Source organism: Theropithecus gelada, chromosome 11 (assembly GCF_003255815.1).
Source record: "Theropithecus gelada isolate Dixy chromosome 11, Tgel_1.0, whole genome shotgun sequence".
In the NCBI taxonomy this organism is placed as follows: domain Eukaryota; kingdom Metazoa; phylum Chordata; class Mammalia; order Primates; family Cercopithecidae; genus Theropithecus; species Theropithecus gelada.
This window is the reverse complement of record NC_037679.1, coordinates 78,857,936-78,878,375: the sequence shown is the minus strand read 5'-3', so window position 1 is coordinate 78,878,375 and position 20,440 is coordinate 78,857,936. Positions and strand designations below refer to the sequence as shown.

Genomic DNA, 20,440 nt, shown 5'->3' with positions numbered 1-20,440 from the left:
AAACTGCCAGACCATCCCTTGCTTATGTTTGACCAAGCTGCTTTCCCTTCTGAAGATCCCTTTGAAACCTGAGAGGCTGGGAATCATTTCCCCCCAGGGGAAAGAAAGATTTGTCAGAGCAGCTTCAAGTAGAAAGATGTCTTCATAGAAGCTTTTTCTTTCTGTTTATTTTCCTCTGACCTACTCACTAATCTGGGACAATTTTTATTTTTATAGGTTAACCGAAGCTCCATCACTGGGTTTTTCTTTCTCTTCCCTCTGTTTTTTCCTCGTCTTTCCCCTCCGTGATATTAATAGCATATTAATTTTCAAGACTTCACCTATTACCTGCGTGTCAATGACTCTCAGATCTATATTTTTGGGCCTCTTCTCTACTTTAAATTCTTTGTTGTTGTTGTTGTTGTTGTTGTTGAAATCATTTGTATAATTTTACCAGAACCACATGAGTGCCTTTTCATTGTAAAAAACTTAGTACAGAAGAATACAGGATAAAAAGCAATTCTTCGCCTTTACTCATATCTGCCTCCTCTGCCCCTTGGTGTTTGTCCCACAGAAGGGGCATGCCATAGTTGATTTCACCCTCCTCCTATTGCTGGGTCTTTTGCTTTTCCCTGTTACATTCTTGATGTGAACCTCCTGGTACATGTCTCTTTCGGGCCATCCTCACCCACATTTGTCTGCATATCCCCCAGCTCCTCTACATTCCAACTGAGTGTCTGAATGGTGCATCAGATTTAGAATGAACTCAGTCTCTTCCCCGGCAAGCTTGGTTTCCCTTGTCACCTTCCTCATGCCAGGCAGTGCCACCATCATTCATCTGGTCATTCCAGGCTTCAAACCTTGGTGTCCTTTCCTTTTCTCTGGACCCTGCTATTCAGTGAGTCCCTCCGTCCTATAAATGCAACCATACATCTCCTGTTCATCTCCTGCTTCCCATTTCTGTAGCCCTCCTTGTAGTCTAAGCCCTCCCCTCTTAGCTGAGCAAATCTAATAATTTCTCGGCCATCTGCCTCCAGCTTCTCCTTCCTTCCAGCTAGTTCCCACAGTGAAAGATTCATGGACCTCAAGAACCAGATTTCTCAGAATTCCCTGCCCCATCCCAAACCTTTCAGGGTTCCATAATGCCCAGGTGTACCCCTGAGCCTGGTACCTGAAACCCTCAACCTTTGACCTTTCTGCTTTTCACCTGCCCTTCCCCTGAACACGTGCTGTGCTGTAGCCATTCCAGGCTTCGCTTGGGGCCCAAACTGGCTCTTGACCACTGCTGTGTTTCTGCTAGTGTGTCTCCTTTTGTCTGAAACATTTCCCCCTCCTCTCCTGTCCTTCCTACTGCAAAACACCATATACCACCCCCCTCCAGAGCTCACACCTCTCTGATGTCTCTGCTCAACTGTCCAATTAAAAGTCCTCTGTCCTGCCTGCAACCTCCTGCGGCACTTTGTACCTCTTTGCTTTATGGTTCTTCCTCATCTTAACCTATATTATGATTATTTATGTTTATCTTATCTCCTCCAAGGGCAGGAATGATGCCATCTTCCTCTGTATTTTCCGTGATGCCTAGCGTGGCACTTTGCAGATAGTAGGTGCTTGGTAAATATTTGAATGAATGAATGCACTCTTGTAACCTACACAACTGAGTACCTGGATTATAGAGTCTTATTTTCTCTACTGTTGCTTCGGGTGCCTGAGGCTTTTCTTCCTGACTCGAGTGTATGCTTCTTGAGGGCTCTTTCCCTCGGTGCAGGTGTTATGCCCATAGCGGTTACTCCATTAAAACTCTCTGATTGATTCATGATCTACAGGAACGTCGCCATTCTCTGGAGAACAAGGTAAAGAGACTAGAGACCATGGAGCGTAGAGAAAACAGACTGAAGGATGACATCCAGACAAAATCCCAACAGATCCAGCAGATGGCTGATAAAATTCTGGTGAGCAGGAATGAAAGTTGCAAAGTTAAAAGATAACAGGTTAGAGGTTGCAAAGGGAAGGGGGTTAGAAGAAGAATTAACCACCACAATAAGGGAGGTATCTCCAAGTAGATGAATTAAGTGAGGTGGTTTCAGCATATACCACATCGTAGAGTAGTATGAATAACCAAATAACAGACATTTCAGCACTGGTAACAGATCCGTAAATATCATTTTTTTGCTGTTTTTGCTACAGCCTGGCTTTTTTTTTTCTAAAGTAGAACGTGCATCTATCATTTTCAGTACATTTTTATAGGAGTGTTGACATATTTCTATCAGCAGAGCTTTGAATAGCCGTCAACTTTGCAATGACAATTTAAAAAGCTGTAGGGGTTTAGAACTTTAAGACCGAAATTCAGATTCTTGCTTTTAGAGAAGAAAGCAATTAGTCATACAGAATTGTTTTGCTAGGAGTAGTATTTGTCATAGATCCATGTTCACCCACTCACTTTCTCTGCTACAGTTGGTTATTATTATTATTATTTTTTCAATTTCCTTAGATATAGCAGGTCTTTTTTTAGGGTCTATAGTCATCCTGATTCTGTCTCAGGCTCTGATGACCAAATTAACTTGATCAAGGAAGACTCGGGTGGTATTTGCAGATGTGTTGACGTTTTGCCCCTGCCAGGGTGGAAGACAGCACCTCCTTTGAAGGGCTCTCCTTGGACCTCAGTCCCACAGCCAGAAATTTGACATCATGTTTGAGACTCAAGGATGACTTGGAGTCCGTTCCTATCCCACCTGGGGAGAGACTCTGAAGTCATTGGTCATTCCTCTCCACCCTAAGGAGGCAAGGTGGTGAGCAGGGTACTTCATCTCTCTCTCTTCACATCACTTCTGGGAAATGAGTCACCAGCAACTGTTGGAATTCCAGAGTGGCCAACTTATAGGTCTATACTTAATACCAAATCAAACTGTTTACAACTTTACATTTCTGTTTGTGTATATTTATAAATATATGGATGTTCTCGAATCAACAGGTAAAAGAAAAATGGGTTAAATTGTTTTGCTATGACGCCCAGTCTTTGTATATATGTCTGCACACAAAGACAGATGTGACTGTTAGTCTGCCCTTTCTGTTCTCTTGTTCCGTCATCAAAGTTTCTCTTGGCTATTGTCAAGTGTTTGAATTTTATCATAAATATAAAATCAGATCCCGCTGAGATCCCACCGCTGCTATCCCTTGCTTGGTATAAACAAAGTGGTTAACTCTCTTGTGGTTGCAAAGTGTTTCTCTGTTTAATGGTGATGTGTTCATTCATTCATTCAACAAATATTTAATGAGCTTCTACTATGTGCCAGGCACTGTTCTAGGAGCTGGAAATTTAGCAGCAAACAACAGTATTTGCATAATAGGACTGAAGAGTTGATCCAATACATCTAGAAAATATCTGTTTAAAAAATGACAACAACAACAAAAAATGCCAAACCACCAAGAAGTCAGATTTGTAGAAGATCTGCTCTTCCTAAGGTTCACTTACAATTAAAATGGAGGAGTAGAGAGTTCTGCATTCTTGGATTACGTGTCATAAACTCCCGTTCACAAATAGACCAGAAATTTGGTCTTAAAGTTGTCAGTGTCAGATACCTGAGTTTTTTTTTTCCATCTAATTTTAGATTCTGATTTCCATTCCTGTGCTATCTTATGAAGACTGAAACTGGAAAAAAAATAAAAAAGATGATTATCAAATGATTTCTAACATAAAGGAAAAATAAGCCGATTTCTTTGTCCGAGTGTATCTTGCCACCTGCCGGAGTACCTTTGTGGTTGTGACTTCATTTATTAGAAGGTGCCTTTTGCTCAAGAACCCTGTGCTTAGGCTGCAAAGTATCTAGGACGTGGGCAAAGAGTGGTCCTTAGTACCATTATGTAATGATGATGACTGAGCATAGATCCCCAAATGTCATTGCCTTTAAAATATTTGCTATTCTGATAAGAACTTTCAAAACAGATAATGGTACACTCATTACAGTAGAGTCTTTGGCCTTAATAAAAGAAGTTATTGCAAGAGATCCTTTAGCCAAGTACATACAGAACCTTTTAAAATAGGTTTTTATTAATCCTGTTTATTTTCAACTCTTCAAGATCACATCTGTTGAATTGTGGGAGATCTTGTGCACCTGGTCTTAAGACTGAACTTTAATTGCCCTCAAAGCAAATCCAATGCTTGTAGACTTTAGAATTTCGAAAGCTTAATCACTAACATTTTAAGTGCATGTGAATCTCTAAGTAACTTTTTCACCCCCATTTTATGAACATATCCTATATAATTTCCTCATTCTTCAAAACCCTCATAATTGCTTCCACTTCAAAGAAAAATTTCATAGTAGTATAAAGAGTTGAAAACTTGGAGTAATGACTCGGTATTAGTAATTAACTGATGGGTCCAGATTCATAAGAATTAATATAGATGCAGCTATCTGTACATTTACAGAATGTTTTAGTGAATTGAATGCTGCCTTTTATAAGGTCAGTTTATAAAATATTGGCAAATGAACTGCTATAATTTTCAAGTGAATTACAATTTTGTTTAAAAGCTAGAAACTTGGCCAGGCATGGTGGCTCATGCCTGTAATCCCAGCACTTTGGGAGGCCGAGGCGGGTGGATCACCTGAGGTCAGGAGTTTGAAACCAGCCTGACCAACATGGTGAAACCCTGTCTCTACTAAAAATACAAAAATTAGCCGGGCATGTTGGTGCATGCCTGTAATCCCAGCTACTTGGGAGACTGAGACATATGAGAATTGCTTGAACCCGGGAGGCGAAGGTTGCAGTGAGCCAAGATCGTGTCAGTGCACTCCAGCCTGGGCAACAAGAGCAAAACGCTGTTAAAAAAAAAAAAAAAAGCTGGAGACTTAATAATAAAAGAATTAAGAGAACATTAAATGTAGGCTATTTATATTACTCCAGATTCTCTTCTAATCTTTAATATGTCTGTGTACATTTTTATGTCATTATCAGTGTATTGTATGTTTGTCTTTGTCCCCATTTGCATTGTATCATGTGAACATCACGTCACATGCACATCTACAGATAGTTACATACACCACTTGGTGTCAGTTAAAATAATCATTCAAAACTTGAAGTGCTTGGATTGTAACATTAGTTTTCCTTTTTAGCTAGGGTTCTTGAGCAATAATTCTGTTAATGAGGAAAATACAACGTATTTTTTAAAATCATAATCATATATTAAAATGACTTTTCTCATTGAAGCCTGTCATCACAGTGAAAATGGCCTGAGGTTCAAGATAGTGGTCAGGGCTTTGTCCTGTACTAAACTTTCCAATATTACCTTGTTACTCTTATTTCTCTATGCAAAGATGAAGAGCTGCCTTTGTTTGACCTGTCACACTGACGTATTTGTGGTCTCAGGCCTTACAGCCCACCAGCTATGTGTGTATGTGTGTGCGAATACTTGGACTTGGAAAACCCAGGGCCAAGGCACAGTGGTGGTTTCCTTCCCAAGAGCCTTAGGCTAGTAATGGAGGACCAGATGCCTGTTACCTGTGGTACCTGTACCAAAGTCATATTTCCTGTGAATGTCTAATGTGCATTGGCGGTGTCCTGCCCTCTGCACACCTGACTGTTTTTTCTTTTGTGTCTAGGAACTCGAAGAGAAACATCGGGAGGCCCAAGTCTCAGCCCAGCACCTAGAAGTGCACCTGAAACAGAAAGAGCAGCACTATGAGGAAAAGATTAAAGTAAAGACATTTTCTGATCTTCCCTGGCCTTCCTCTTATAGTAGCATGTAGCTCCCATCTCTTCCTGGGCCCTTGTGGCCACTTCTTGCTAGACCAAAGTTCTGTTTGGGGTGAATACTGTCCTTATTCCATGGTGGGAGATTTCAGAGTGTTACTTACGTGAAGGATTGGAAATATGAAGTTCCAAAAAAAACCTATTTTTTTTTTTTTAAATGTGGTCATCATTTATCTCAATTTCATCTTTAAAATGATTTTTAAACTAATTGTCATTTAATCCATGATCATTTCTATAATCCTTTTCTTTTTATAATTTTTAATTTTTGTGGGTACATAGTAGGTGTATATATTTGTGGGGTACATGAGATGTTTTGATACAGGCCTGCAATGTGAAATAAGCACATCATAGAGAATGGGGTAGCCTCTCCCCTCAAGCATTTATCCTTTGAGTTACAAATAATCCAATTACATTCTTTAAGTTATTTTAAAATACACAATTAAGTTACTGTTGACTATAGTCACCCTATTGTACTCTCAAATACTAGGTCTTGTTCATTCTATTTTTTTGTGGCCATTGACCATCCCCACCTTTCCTACAACCCCTTCTACGCTTCCCAACCTCTGTTAACCATCCTTCTATACTCTATGTCCGTGAGTTTAATTAAGTTGATTTTTAGGTCCCATAAATAAGTGAGAATATGGGATGTTTGTCCTTCTGTGCCTGGCTTATTTCAGTTAATATAATGATCTCCAGTTCCATCCATGTTGTTGCAAATGACTGGATCTCATTCCTTTTTATGGTTGAATAGTACTCCATTGCTGTATCTGTACCACATTTTCTTTCTTTTTTTTTTTTCCCTTCAACTTTTAAGTTCTGGGGTACATGTTCAGGATGTGCAGGTTTGTTACACAGGTAAACAACATGTGCCATGGTGACTGGCTGCACAGATCAACCCATCACCTAGGTCTTAAGCCCAGCATGCATTAGCTATTCTTCCTATCTTTCTGATGCTCCCCCTACCCCAGCCCTGCCGACAGGGTTTGTGTTGTTCCCTGCCCTGTGTCCATATACCACATTTTCTTTATCCATTCATCCGCTGATGGACACTTGGGGGGGTCGTTTCCAAATCTTAGCTATTTTAAATAGTACTGCAGCAAACATGGGAGTGCAGATATCTCTTTGATATACTGATTTCCTTTTCTTTCCTTTCCAGCAGTGGGATTGCTGGATCATATGGTAGTTCGATTTTTCTTTGGCTTTTTCTTTAAAATTTTACTTTACCTTTAATTTTTCTGAGGCTTACTGTATTGTGTCCAAATGTGAATTTCTTGGCTAGGTGTGGTGGCTCATGCCTATAATCCTAGCACTTTGGGACTTTGGGAGGCCGAGACGGGTGAATCACTTGAGTCTAGGAATTTAAGACTAGCCTGGGCAACTTGGTGAGACTCCTGTCTCTACAAAAAATACAAAAACTAGCTGGGTGTGGTGGCACGCACCTGTAGTTCCAGCTACTTGGGAGGCTGGGATGGGAGAATTGCTTGAACTTGGGAGGTGGAGGTTGCAGTGAGCTGAGATTGCACCACTTCACTCCAGCCTGGGGGACAGAGTGAGACCCTGTCTCAAAGAACAAAAAAAAAAAAAAAAAAAAAAGTCAATTTCTTTTTATTTATCTTACTCTGCTTGAGATTTACTGGACTTTAAAATATATATATTATTATTATTTTTTTTTAGAGACACAGTCTTGCTCAGCACAGACTCAGGTGATCTTTCCACCTCAGCCACCCAAGTAGCTGGGACCATAGGCAACATGACACCATACCTGGCTATTTAAAAAATATTTTTTTGTAGAGATGGGGCCTCCTAGGCTTTTGAATAGATTCATATCTTTTTATTTACTCTAGAAAGTTAGTGGTCATTATATCTCAAATATTGTCTCTTCCCCTTCTCTCTTTTCCTTTTAAGAATTTGATTGGGGTTGGGTGCAGTGACTCGCGCCTGTAATCCCAGCACTTGGGTGGCAGAGGCGGGTGGATCACCTGAGGTCAGGAGTTCAAGACCAGCCTGGCCAACATGGTGAAATCCCGCTTCTATTGGGTGGCAGAGGCGGGTGGATCACCTGAAGTCAGGAGTTCAAGACCGGCCTGGCCAACATGGTGAAACCCCGCCTCTACTAAAAATACAAAAATAATTATCCAGGCGTGGTGGCGTGCACCTGTAGTCCCAGCTACTTGGGAGGCTGAGACAGGAGAATCTCTTGAACCCAGTGAGGAGAGGTTGCAGTGAGCCGAGATTTCACCACTGCACTCCAGCCTGGGCGACAGAGTGTGAGACTCTGTCTCAAAAAAGAAAAAAAAAGAATTTGTTTGGGCATCAGTTAGATCAGCTTCAATTTAGCCTTTTAAAATATTTTCTATTTCTTTGTTTCTTTGTGCTACATTTTGGGTAGGTTCTTCTGACATATTTTCCAATTTGTGAATTCTTTCTTAGCTGTGTCTAATCTGCTGTTCCACTCAGTTTTTTTCTTTTCTTTCTTTTTTTTTTTTTTTTTTTTGAGACAGGATCTCACTCTGTTACCCAGGCTGGAGTGCAGTGGTGCAGTCATAGCTCACTGCAACCTGGGCTTAAGCAATCCTCCCACCTCAGCCTCCTGAGTAGCTGGGACTATAGGTGCATGCCACCATGCCTGGGTAATTTTAAAATTTTCTGTTGAGTTTTAATTTCGGTTGTTATATTTTTTACTTCTAGACATTCTATTTGGGTCATTCCCAAGTTTGCTAGATTATTTAAAACAATCATCTTCTGTTCTGTGCATTCATTTTCAAGCCTAACTTTTCTTTCTTTAAATGTATTGAGCATAGTTATTTTATCATCTGTACCTGACAACTCCACTATGTGAAGTATTTGAAGGTCTGTTTCTGCTCTGTTGTTTCTCTTGGTTCTTTGTCATGGTGACTGTTTTATTTTCCTTGGAGAATTATTAATGGAAATTCTTTGAGGCCTTGGATGAAATGTGTGCCCACCTTGGTGGGTGATCGGGGGCTCTCATTGCTGCCTTTTCTTGACCACTGAGGCTATAAAAACTGAAACTCAAGTTCATTTGTTTCAGTAAATACCTCAGGTTAAACCCTTCTTACTTCTCCCTGCTTCTGTTTTACTTAGTTTTTGGTAATTTCTTACTCTCTTGCCAACTTGTAGGTGCTTTTGGGAAAATGTTTTTTATATTTTATTTAGCATTTTTAATCATTTTCAAGAGAAGGGCTGGCCTGACATGTAGCCCACTATGCTATTAGAAATGGTTGCCACTCCATCAATTTCCTTTTAAAATCACATCGCATTTTCATTATGATTTGGATCAAGCCTTTAATTCATTCTTATGTTCTTGAGAATCAGATGCTGTTTATTATATCTTGAATATTGTCACTTCCCCTTTCCAACCAGACATTGAAGGGGGATTTCAATTTTTGTGGTGATCTTGTTATTGATTTGGTTGGTATTCTCAAAGAGTTGAGTGGTCCTTTCTCGGAGAATCTAACATGTACATGCTTACACAGCATCATCACCATCACCACCCTGGCATCTTTTACCCCAGTGTTATTTTTGGTTGTTTTTCAGTAAAAGAAATATAGGAGGCCAGGCACGGTGGTTCACATCTGTAATTTCAGCACTTTGAGGGGCCGGGGTGGGCAGATCACTTGAGTCCAGGAATTCGAGACCAGCCTGTGTAACAAAGTGAGACACCCTTCTCATCTTGTCTACAAAAAATACAAAAATTAGCCGGGCAGGTGGTACACACCTGTAGTCCCAGCTACTTGGGAGGCTGAGGTGGGAGGATCGGTTGTGATCAGGAGGTTGAGGCTGCAGTGAGCCACGGAAAGGCATATGGGGAAACAACCCAGAAATGACCCCAAAGTGTTCTCCTGTGACCCCTAGTACTTCAATTTTTAGAAAATTATGAGAATGTATACAGTAGTCCACTGGCATCTTTGCATGATGAAATTAACCCTTTGTAAAACATATTCTACGATTTGGTGATGATATTGATGTTCCTATCAAAAGCCATATTCTATCTTAAATTGATTTAGATGTCTTTAGTGGAATCTCTTATTTCAAATAAATGTTTTGCTCCCCTTCTCCCCCATACATCTTGTTCATCTTTCTGCCAGTTGAACACTATGAAAGCTAAGAGAGATCCATATGTTCCTTTATTTATCTGTTTATTGTTTTGACACAGGTTCTTACTCCATCACCCAGGGTAGAGTGCGGTGGCGTGATCATAGCTCAGCGGGACTTCGAACCCCTGGGCTCAAGCAATCCTCCCATCTTATCCTCCTGAGTAGCTGGGATTACAGGTGCACAACACCATGCCCAGCTAATTACTATTTTTTATACTTTTTGTAGAAATGGGGTCTTGCTATGTTGCCCAGGCTGGTCTCAGAGTTCTGTCCCCAAGCGATCTCTACCCGTGTCAGCCTCCCAAAGTGCTGTGGTTACAGACATGAGCCACCATGCCTGGCCTAATGCATACATTCTTGATAGAAGCCTATCCCTTCTAGCTCATACTTACCTCTTATCGGTATCCTTCTTGACCAAAGTTGAGGTCTTATTTTGAGCAGAGCCATCCTGAAAATGTATTTCATTGCTTTAGCACCTCAAAAAAATAAAGAGCATATGTGGTCTAGATATTATGTGGTCTCTGCTAACTTCTAGATGGAAAGAAATTTGTTTTATAGATCCCGAGGAATGTCAGGGAAAGATCTTTCTTCCCTACTGGAATCTTTATGAAACCATTTCTTTTTAGCCTGTTCTGCTTTGTGTTTCCTGTTCCAGCCTCTATCAGGCCATTTTAGTAATAATTATGATCATACCCTTGATTCTACCCTGTTCTTGCTCGTAATTTTAGAATCATGCTCAGACATCCAAGAGAGTATCGTTTTGAGCTTCTTCCTTTCTCTCATGACCCTGTTCCCACCTTTTGGTCTTCTCTCTCAACTTCCATTCTATTTTTTTTCATCAGTCAGTTCTAGTTTAAAGACCTCTTTGAAATCTGCTCTTTCCTTTCTTTCTCCTGTGGACTCCCTCCCCGCTGACTGGCTCTTTTTAGGGATGATGTCCCCATGAGCTGTGACAGTCCTTTCACAATAGACATTGTGGGAAAGGCAGATTTTAGCCCTATCTGTGACCCCAGCTCTTTCAGCTTTATTCCCAGGATCCTGTTGTCCTTCTTGATGTCATTGGCGTTCTTTGGAAAAGCAGAATGGAGCCTCTGTGGTGAGAAATGTAGGGCTGTGGTCAAAGGCTCGGGCATGTTATGATGTTGTCTTCTTTTTTCCTTCCTTTTTGCTTGTTGTTTTGGCAACTCGTAGAGCTGTGTGTGCCCCAAAGAACATTAGATCAGGTTGGCAATTGGTGATACCATTACTGTTTTATGTTTCCTCTTGGGAACAGTAGGTGCTTACAGTGGCATTCTGAGCCCTGAGAACACATGATCTCTCTTCCCCTGGGAAAGGTTTCTTTTCCCAGTGTCTTTTCTTTTCTCCCCCTAGTTGGATCAGAGGAAAGAACCAGGGAAAGAGGCATTTTTTTTCTTTCTTTTATGTTGTCTTTTTAATCTGTTGACCGTCCACTTACGTTATTGGTGGCCACAGTCCTCTTGTCCCTGGTTGTTTCTGAGCATCATCCTTGGTCACATAGACTTCCTCTGTCTTCGGCTTCTCTCCCGCTTGCACACAGCCCAGGAGTGTCTAGAATTAATTTGTATAAATTAGGAGTGAGGAATATTCTGAAAACTACGGGTGTACTGGCGAAGAAAAAGTTGTCCCCAGGTAATATCTGCAGATTATAAGAAATTTATTCTCTAGGTCTGGATCTAGAGCAACCTTGTTTCCCCCTCCCCTCTCATTCTGGAGTCTGCCTCATTTTGAATGTATCTCTCTGGTCTTTGGGCTGCTGATTTTAAAATAAATTCTTAGTTCAAGTCAATGTGTTACTTGCCATTGGATGGTAATATTTGACTTTTTAATCTTATCCTGGTTGATAAGCGGACTCCCAGTTTTTGCCTTCTCTTTGCCCCAGAATTTGGAGACCTCGGGCCTCTCTCCTGCTTTTCTCCTCTTTCCTAGATTTTCTCAAGTGTCCCCGTTTAGTCTTCCCTGCTCAGCTTGGCTCCTGAGAACATTTGCTGCTTCTTTTGTTTTTGTAGGTGTTGGACAATCAGATAAAGAAAGACCTGGCCGACAAGGAGACGCTGGAGAACATGATGCAGAGACACGAGGAGGAGGCCCATGAAAAGGGCAAAATTCTCAGCGAACAGAAGGCGGTAGGTAGAAGGAGTTGCCAAGCCAGTGTTCAAAGAAGGGTTTTTGAAATATGCCAAGAATCACACCCCTGATAAGACTCTATTTCACCTGGTGAAATTCCTTCTGTTGAATCCTGTGGAGTTGTTGGTAATAGGATGCTTTCTTTGAAACTGTTTGCTTTCCTAAAAGCAACCAAGGTGGTGGCTGTGGATGGCCCGTTTTGTGTTTTTCAAGAACTCATGCGATTCTACTATCTGCTAAAATACTGTCCTTCTAAATGCCCCTGAGAAAATGGCCAGTGGCTCTTGGTCTTCCTGCATTTTTTTTTTTTTTTTTTTTTTTTTGAGGTGGGGTTTTGCTCCGAAGCCCAGGCTGCAATGTGGTGGTGTAGTCATGGCTCACTGCAGCCTCCAACTCCTGGGCTCAAGTGATCCTTCTACCTCAGCTTCCCAAGTAGCTGGGACTACAGGTGCGTGCCCCCATGCTCAGCAAATTTTTAAGTTTTCTGTAGAGACAAGATCTTGCTGTGTTGCCCAGGCTGGTCTCAAACTTCTGGCCTCAAGCAATCCTCCTATCTTGGTCTCCCAAAGTGCTGGGATTATAGGCCACCACTCCTTGCCCTACACTTCTGTTCTTTTTACTTGCCTGTTTATCTCTTTTCTAATCCACATAGGCAGTTGTTTCAGAAACTTGTTGCCCCTAAGGTTTACCTGTGGTGCTTATCTATCTGCACCCCACCAAGACTTACCATATCAGAATCTTTTTTTTTTTTTTTTTTGAGATGGAGTCACCCAGGCTAGAGTTCAGTGGCATGATTTCAGCTCGCTGCAACCTCTGCCTCCCAGGTTCAAGTGATTCTCCTGCCTCAGCCTCCCGAGTAGCTGGGATGACAGGCGTGTGCCACCGCACCCGGCTCATTTTTGTATTTCTAGTAGAGACAGGGTTTCACTATGTTGACCAGGCCAGTCTTGAACTCCTGACCTCAAGTGATCTGCCCACCTCTGCCTCCCAAAGTGCTGGGATTACAGGTGTGAGCCACTGCACCCAACCCCACATCAGGATCTCTGAGGGAAGATCCTAGGATATTAAATTTTTAGTCAGTACCCCCACACCCCAATTCTTATGATTCATTAAGTTGGGAAAACTTTGCTGCAGAGCAGCTGTCCCCCACCTTTTTAGCACCAGGGACCAGTTTTGTGGAAGACAGTTTTTCCACAGGGGTGGGGGGATGGTTTTGAGATAAAACTGTACCACCTCAGACTATCAGGCATTAAGGCATTAAATTCTTTTTTTGTTTTGTTTGTTTGTTTGTTTGTTTTTGAGATGGAGTCTTGCTCTGTCGCACAGGCTGGAGTGCAGTGGCGCGATATCTGCTCACTGCAACCTCCACCTCCTGAGTTCAAGCGACTCTCCTGCCTCAGCCTCCTGAGTAGCTGGAATTACAGGCATGCGCCACTGCACCCGGCTAATTTTTGTATTTTTGGTAAAGACAGCGTTTCTCCATGTTGGCCAGGCTGGTCTCGAATTCCTGACCTCAGGTGACCCGCCTGCCTCGGCCTCCCAAAGTGCTGGAATTACAGGCTAAGCCACTGTGCCCGGCCCGAGGCATTCGATTCTCGTTAGGAGTGCGTAACCTCGATCCCTCGCTTGTGCAGGTCATGATGGGGCTCACACTCCGAGGAGAATCTAATGCCACTGATCCCATAGGAGGTAGGGCTCAGGCGGTAATGCTCACTCACTGGCTGCTCACCTCATGCTGTGCAGACTGGTTCATAACAGGTGGCAGACCGATAATGGGGTACTGGTCTGTGGCCCCCGGGGTTGGAGACCCCTGCTGTGGAGTCTAGAGCAATAGTGGCTGGGTGACAAGGAATCACTCAGAAAATGACAGTCCTCGGGGTGATGATAAATATGAATGTGCAGATTTGAGTTAGAGACTCTTGCAGGCCCAGGTCACATGCAGATGAGATGGGGTTTAACAAGGCTTGATTACTCACAGGACGTTAGGTTCCTGAATAGGTCCTTATGTCTGTTTTAAATGCAAGCCACTTAACCAGTGTGGGGAGATTTCATCACTGAAAAAACAACCAAGTACCATCCATTTGAGTGGTACCATCTGTGATCCTCAGAGTACAGACGAGTTGAGAGCCTTGTTAGCTCTAGTCAAATTGCCGTCATTTCAGGTGAAACTTTTACCCTGGCCTGCACTGCACCTATTACTCCTGTTCTGGTATAACTGTGTGTGAGGTTTCATAGGTGCCCTGTGTTTCAGATGATCAATGCTATGGATTCCAAGATCAGATCCCTGGAACAGAGGATTGTGGAACTGTCTGAAGCCAATAAACTTGCAGCAAATAGCAGTCTTTTTACCCAAAGGAACATGTAAGTATTCAAATTCTAACTGCCTACGTTATTATACTTTGGTCTTCTCTCCTGTGGCATAAACTGCCTTCTTCTGTCTGATGGAGCTGGAGTGGATTGAATGACTTCTGTAGCTCAGCCCAGCCCTCGGATACGTCATTTTGCCCCGTCTTAAGTGGTCTCACTCTGCCACTTTTGAGTCGGGTTTTCTTAAATGCCTTCAATTACCATCACATTATAGAGTGTTTTGCTCTCTCTAATGAGGTTATTTATAATTTGCTTGTGGAAAGCTGAGTTCTTGTTCCCCAGACTTGCGTCCTGTAATTAGTAAGAGGTGAAATTGTGTGTGTCCAGTTGGGCCATCCATTTAGTTGTCACTAGGTTAGACCCTTGGGAAGGAAGTTTGGGGTTCAGCAAGGACTGTGTTCCAGGAGCACTTTGATCTGAATCTTTTTCCCCGAAGAATTACAATCTCCAGGACTTTTTGTCCCCCTTGGGTTTCTCTCTTCAGAGAGCTCCCAAAATAGTCCCATCTTAATCTAAACCAGCTTAGTAGGCTGTATTTTGGGTCTTCGAGTCGTTCTAGTTTTTGATACTTCTAAGCAGTTTGCTGGAGAGGTGAGGAAGATCTACAGAGAACTAGAAGGAATACCACTCTTTCTCCTTGTTGCTCCTTTTTCTCCAGGGCCTGCCTTCATGAGTTACTGCGGTGCCCTTGTACAGTAATCTATGGAGGCCCCTTTCTGTCCCTACATAGACTCAAAGAAGAAATAAACAGGCCTGTCAAAGGAGTGAAATGTTAGTATCTCTTGCATCCCCCTGGACATTACTTAATCCCATATGTGAGGGACTGACACTGAGTGGTGATGAGTAAATGGTCCCCACGTTCATCATGCCAGGATCGTGCTTATGAGGACAGATCAGGAGACAGCTAACCCAGGAAGGCCCTAGTCCACTTAGTGAGGACACATGTCTCACTCCATGTCCATCTACCTTCCGCGGAAACAGGCTCAACTCTAACGAGACTGTGATTTTGTTTGGATCCTCCCACCACCCCCACTAGGAAGGCTCAAGAAGAGATGATTTCTGAACTCAGGCAACAGAAATTTTACCTGGAGACCCAGGCTGGGAAATTGGAGGCCCAGAACCGAAAGCTGGAGGAGCAGCTGGAGAAGATCAGCCACCAAGACCACAGTGACAAGAATCGGCTGCTGGAACTGGAGACAAGACTGCGGGAGGTGAGAGCGGGGGTGATCTCCTGGGAGGATTTGCTGGGCAATTCGGGCTCTGAACAAGCCAGCTTTCAAGCACAAATCAATATGTATACAAGAGACATTGTGCTTGGTGGTTAAGGGGCCAGACTTGAGGCAGGAAAAGGGTCTGGAGGCAAGGAACCTAAGGCCAATTCATGCTGAATCAAGGAAAAACACCAAGCTTTAGGGGCAGGGAATCTGAGGCCCTTGTGCTAACCTCTTTTTTTTTTTTTTTTTTTTTTTTTGGTGAGAGAGAGAGTCGTGCTCTGTTGTCCAGGCTGGAGTGCAGTGGTGCAATCTTGGTTCACTTCAGCCTCCGCCTCCCGGGTTCAAGCAATTCTCGTGCCTCAGCTTCTCAAGTAGCTGGGACTACAGGCTCCTGGCACCACACTCAGCCAATTTTTGTAGAGACAGGGTTTTGCCATGTTGGCCAGGTTGGTCTTGAACTCCTGACCTCAAGTGATCCACCCGCCTCAGCTTCCCAAAGTGTCGGGGTTACAGGTGTGAGCCACTGCACCTGGCCAATTTGTGCTAGCTTTCTAAAAGAGAAGACACCAGGGTCCGCGGGCAGGGAACCCAAGGCCCATTCCTGCTGACTTCCCAGAGCTGGATCAAAAGGAAAACACTTGGGGCTAGGGACAGGCAACCTAAGGCCAATTAATGCAAACTTCCTAAAGCTGAACCAAAAGGAAAATCCGAGCCCCCACCCCATCTCCCCACGCCCCAGTAGCAAAAGATGGAAGAGGCTTCTCTCCCTGCAATGCTCTCCTTTCCACCATTGCTCAGATGGAAAGGGAGAGCACCTTGGATGGGCCAAGGAGGGAGTATCCCTTCATCTGCATAGGGCGCCAGTTCACCTCAGCCTTTAATTAGCCACAGACCAAATCCTTTATTCAGATAAGGAGTAACCAGTAGGAACCCCAAAAGGAGTACTTAAAACCCAGAAAACTTTGTAACTGGGTCCTGAGCCACTTGCTGGGGCCGCTCCCACCCTGCGGAGTGCTTTCTTGCTTTCATAGATACCTGTTTTCGCTGCTTCATGCCTGTGTTTTGTTCCTTTGTTGCTTTGTGCATTTTGTCCAATTCTTTGTTCAAAATAGACAAATTAGACCCCAGGCCCTCCTTCTGGTAACAGACTGGGCCATGGGGATCTGGGTTAGAATTCCACCTCAACTTCTTACTGGTTTTGTGACCTCTTACTAGTTCTGCAAGCTGCCTCATCTCTGTTGGGCTTCAGTTTCCTCATCTGTAAAACGTCAGTGATAATGTATCTCCTTTATAGGGTCCCGTGGGGAGTGTGTCAGTTTGTGCCTCTGTCAAATGGGAGCAGGGCAATTCCTCCTTTATCAAGACGTAATGACAGCCCCGTGACCTAGTCAGAGCTTAGCCGTGGTGGCCCAGTGCTGGTGGCAGAGGTCTGTCTCAAGTGACAGTGGGAGATTAAAAGACAAAACCAAATTCAGGTGTGATTGATGAAAGGTAGCTCTCTTCAAAAGAACCAGGAAGCTGGGAAGAGTGACCAGGTTCTGGAAAGGAAAATATAACAAACTGGGTTGTAGACATGTTGAGGTTGATGGAAGCCATAAGGTTACATTTATGTAGTCACTGTATATTTGTCAAATGCCTGCTGTGTGCCGATTTGTAGCTTGGGTCTACAGTGGTGACAAGACAGACCTGTTCCTGACATGAGGGCTTTCAGCCTAGCGGCAGGGTTTGCTGGCACCAGCAGAGACACAGCTGGAGTTCAGGAGAGTGGTTGTTGGAAGCTGGACACCCAGGCTGGGAGGGAAGACAGAGTGTCTCATGTAAAATAGTTGCTCAAATATTTGTGATGGAGTTCTTCAAAAAGCAGATGATCTTTCTTAAGGAAGGTCGTGTTAAGCAGACAGTGGTCTGAGGTCTAAGCCTTGGGTAATACTCATGTTTATGCATGTCTTTATTTGTCTTGGAGTATTAAAATGAAGTCATTTCTCCAAGGGACAGTAAAAATGTGTTATCTCATGTTTTTTAGGGGTTGTCAAAGTGTGGACTCCTCTATTAGGGTCAGCTGGAGTGTCTGGTTTTATTTTTCATTTTTTGTAGTGATGGGGTCTTGCTATGTTGCCCAGGCTGGTCTTGGGCTCCTGGCTTTATTTATTTATTTATTTATTTTTCTTTTATTATTTCTTAGGTCAGGATATCTCAGAAGGAGGACACCTGACTTTAAGCAGTCCTCCCTCCTTGGCCTCCAAAGTGCTGGGATTACAGGCATGAGCCTGAAGCCTTAGGCGACGGTTCAACTTTTATTATCCAGGCTATACTTTTACTCTTCTGTAAGTTTAACAGCAAGATCACGGGAGAGTTGCCCTTAAGGTTGTGAGTCTAAACAATCCAGATGGACTTCTCTAGCTTGGGGGCCTTGACTGGCTGTCTCTTGCCTTCCCTTTGCACAAATGTTCCTCTTAGGAGCCTGCTCTGCTGCTGTAGCTCATCTGGGCTATTAAAGTGTCCCAGGGAAGCTGTTGTTTTTCACTTGAATCAGTAGAGCCAGCCCCTCAAGGATGGTGGAGAAACTTCAAACGTTTCACGAGAGGTTCAGGCTCTATATTCTCCCTGGGAATTTTGGAGTTTAGCTCTAAATATAATGAGATCAGTTCCTCTTCTTTTGGCCACATGCTGCTACTGAGATTGAGGGCAGAGGCCTCCACCTGGAGTTTGATCCACCTTAAAGGACCCTGGGCCTTCCCCCAACTTTGTGTGCGCAGCATTAGCTCTTCTCTAGCCAGGTGTGTGGAGTTGCAAAGATGCAGGCTCCTGGGTTCTTCCTTCATTGTATAGCATCCGGCTCCCGCTCTTCCTATTGAGTCACTGTCACCTGCCTCTCTTGGTTTTGCCAAGTGGTGTCAGAAGAATTTTCAGGCTTGCTAGTAGAGGCCCACCCTGCTGTGACTGCTGGTGTTTTAGTAAGACAGAAGGGTTCAGTGTTTACCCTGTACATGGTCAAGTGCAATGGTCAGGACACGTAGGGATGTTGCAGGAATGTAGCAACATGTTACATGGACTCTTGAGCCAGACTTTCTGAGTTTGAATGTCAGTCTTGCCTTTTTTATAGCTTTTTACAGCTGTGTGACATTTGCTCAGTTACCTAATCTCTCAGTGCCACAGTTTGCTTATCTGTAAAATGGAGGTAATGTAGTACCTCCTTCAGTGAGTTGTTCTGAAACTGAAATGAGTTAATTCAGGGCCCAGTGTGTTGTGAGGACCGTATTTGCTGCTGTCACATCGTCATCATCACCATCATCACTAGAGAGAGATAATAGCCGTGGCTTCAGCTGTCACTGATTTGTTAAGGCTTCCCGGATCTAGGTTGCCAATCCAGACCTTTCTTTTGAGTTTCTGACCTGTTGTCTTAGTAGACATTAGACATCTCCATTTGGATGTCTCCCACGGGGCTCAATTTCAACATGTCAAGACAGAATTTCTTATCTTTTGCCTCAAACTGGCTCTTTCTCTCCTATTCCATCATAGCAATGGTCTCATTCTTTGTGTAATTCGCCTGTCCAGAAATGTGGGAGTCATCTTTTTTTTCTTTTTTTTTTTGAGATAGAGTCTCACTCTGTCACCCAGGCTAGAGTACAATGGTGCAGTCTCAGCTCACTGCAACCTCTGCCTGCCAGGTTCAAGTGATTCTCCTGCCTCAGCCTCCCAAGTAGCTGGGACTACAGGCGTGCGCCACCATGTCCAGCTAATTTTTTGTTATTTTTAGTAGAGACGGGGTTTCACCCTGCTGGCCAGACTGGTCTCGAACTCCTGACCTCGTGATCTGCCCGCCTCGGCCTCCCAAAGTGCTGGGATTACAGGTGTGAGCCGTTGCACCCGGCCGGGAGTCATCTTTGACTCCCTTATGTCCTTTGTTCTCTACCCCACATCAAATTAACCACTAAATCCTGTTGGTTTTCCAGGTTACATGTTTTGCAAGTGTTTCTTCTCTTCACCCCATGGGCTGTGGGATGTGGGTGCCACCTTTTCTAGGGAGCCTTCTCCAACCCTCTGAAGCTGATGAAAAGGAGGTCTCCTTTTTATTCCCATGGCTTTCAGGGCACAGCTCATCACAGTGTGTTCTTCTTGGCAGTCCCGTTAGACAGTGAGCTCTCTGAGGGCAGCCAGCATCTCTGAGTTGCTTGACATTCATCTTTAGGACCACACTGTCCGTGTTTGTCAGGTCTATAGATGTGCCGTGATCTCCCTCACCCCCATACCTTTGGATGTCTTGCTTCCCCTGCCTGGAATTTTCTTTCTCCTCTTACCTGCTTGTTTGACTCCTGCATATTCTTCAACAGAATTTAACAGATCCAGAGTTAGCTCCTCTGCCCGCGTGCTGTATTCCTGCAACATCCCTGCATGTCCTGACCGTTGCACTTGACCATGATATATGGTCATGGTTGCTTTTCATTTTTCTCCCCACTTGAAGGCAGAGACTGTTTTCATCTCCATATTCCATTTTCCACAGACATTGCTGAGTAAATTTTTGTTAGATGAATGGATGAAAGATTGAATAGATAGGTGGATGGATGAGCAGATGGAGGGAAGAATGATTAACTTCTAATGTGACATTAAAGCAGATTACCTAATGAGGACACATCAGAGAAAGCGTGTTTAAAATAACTAGAATTCAGTCTGTTATTCCATTTACAATAAAATTGAAAAGATGTCCTTGTTACTAATATGATGTTTTTTATATCTGCTTAGCTTTAAATGTTTTTCTAATAAGAGTAATCGTCATCATTTTCATTCGTGATTCTTGCTGTGTGGCTTTTCCTTTTAAAGTCTTCCCAGGCATTTGAATATATGTAAGTAAGGGGTGGTTAGGAGATATAGCCCTTA

The 20,440-nt window shown here is 43.3% G+C and overlaps 1 protein-coding gene across 1 annotated transcript in view; it reads left to right on the top strand.

The window, feature by feature from the left end:
* CIT (citron rho-interacting serine/threonine kinase) overlaps positions 1 to 20,440 on the top strand; it is a 196,497-nt gene that overhangs the window by 109,113 nt on the left and 66,944 nt on the right. Inside the window, exons 18-22 of the mRNA XM_025401253.1 lie at positions 1,803 to 1,928; positions 5,574 to 5,669; positions 11,867 to 11,983; positions 14,236 to 14,345; positions 15,388 to 15,562. Of these exons, the coding sequence (XP_025257038.1) occupies positions 1,803 to 1,928; positions 5,574 to 5,669; positions 11,867 to 11,983; positions 14,236 to 14,345; positions 15,388 to 15,562 (624 nt within the window). The remainder of the gene's footprint in view (positions 1 to 1,802; positions 1,929 to 5,573; positions 5,670 to 11,866; positions 11,984 to 14,235; positions 14,346 to 15,387; positions 15,563 to 20,440) is intronic.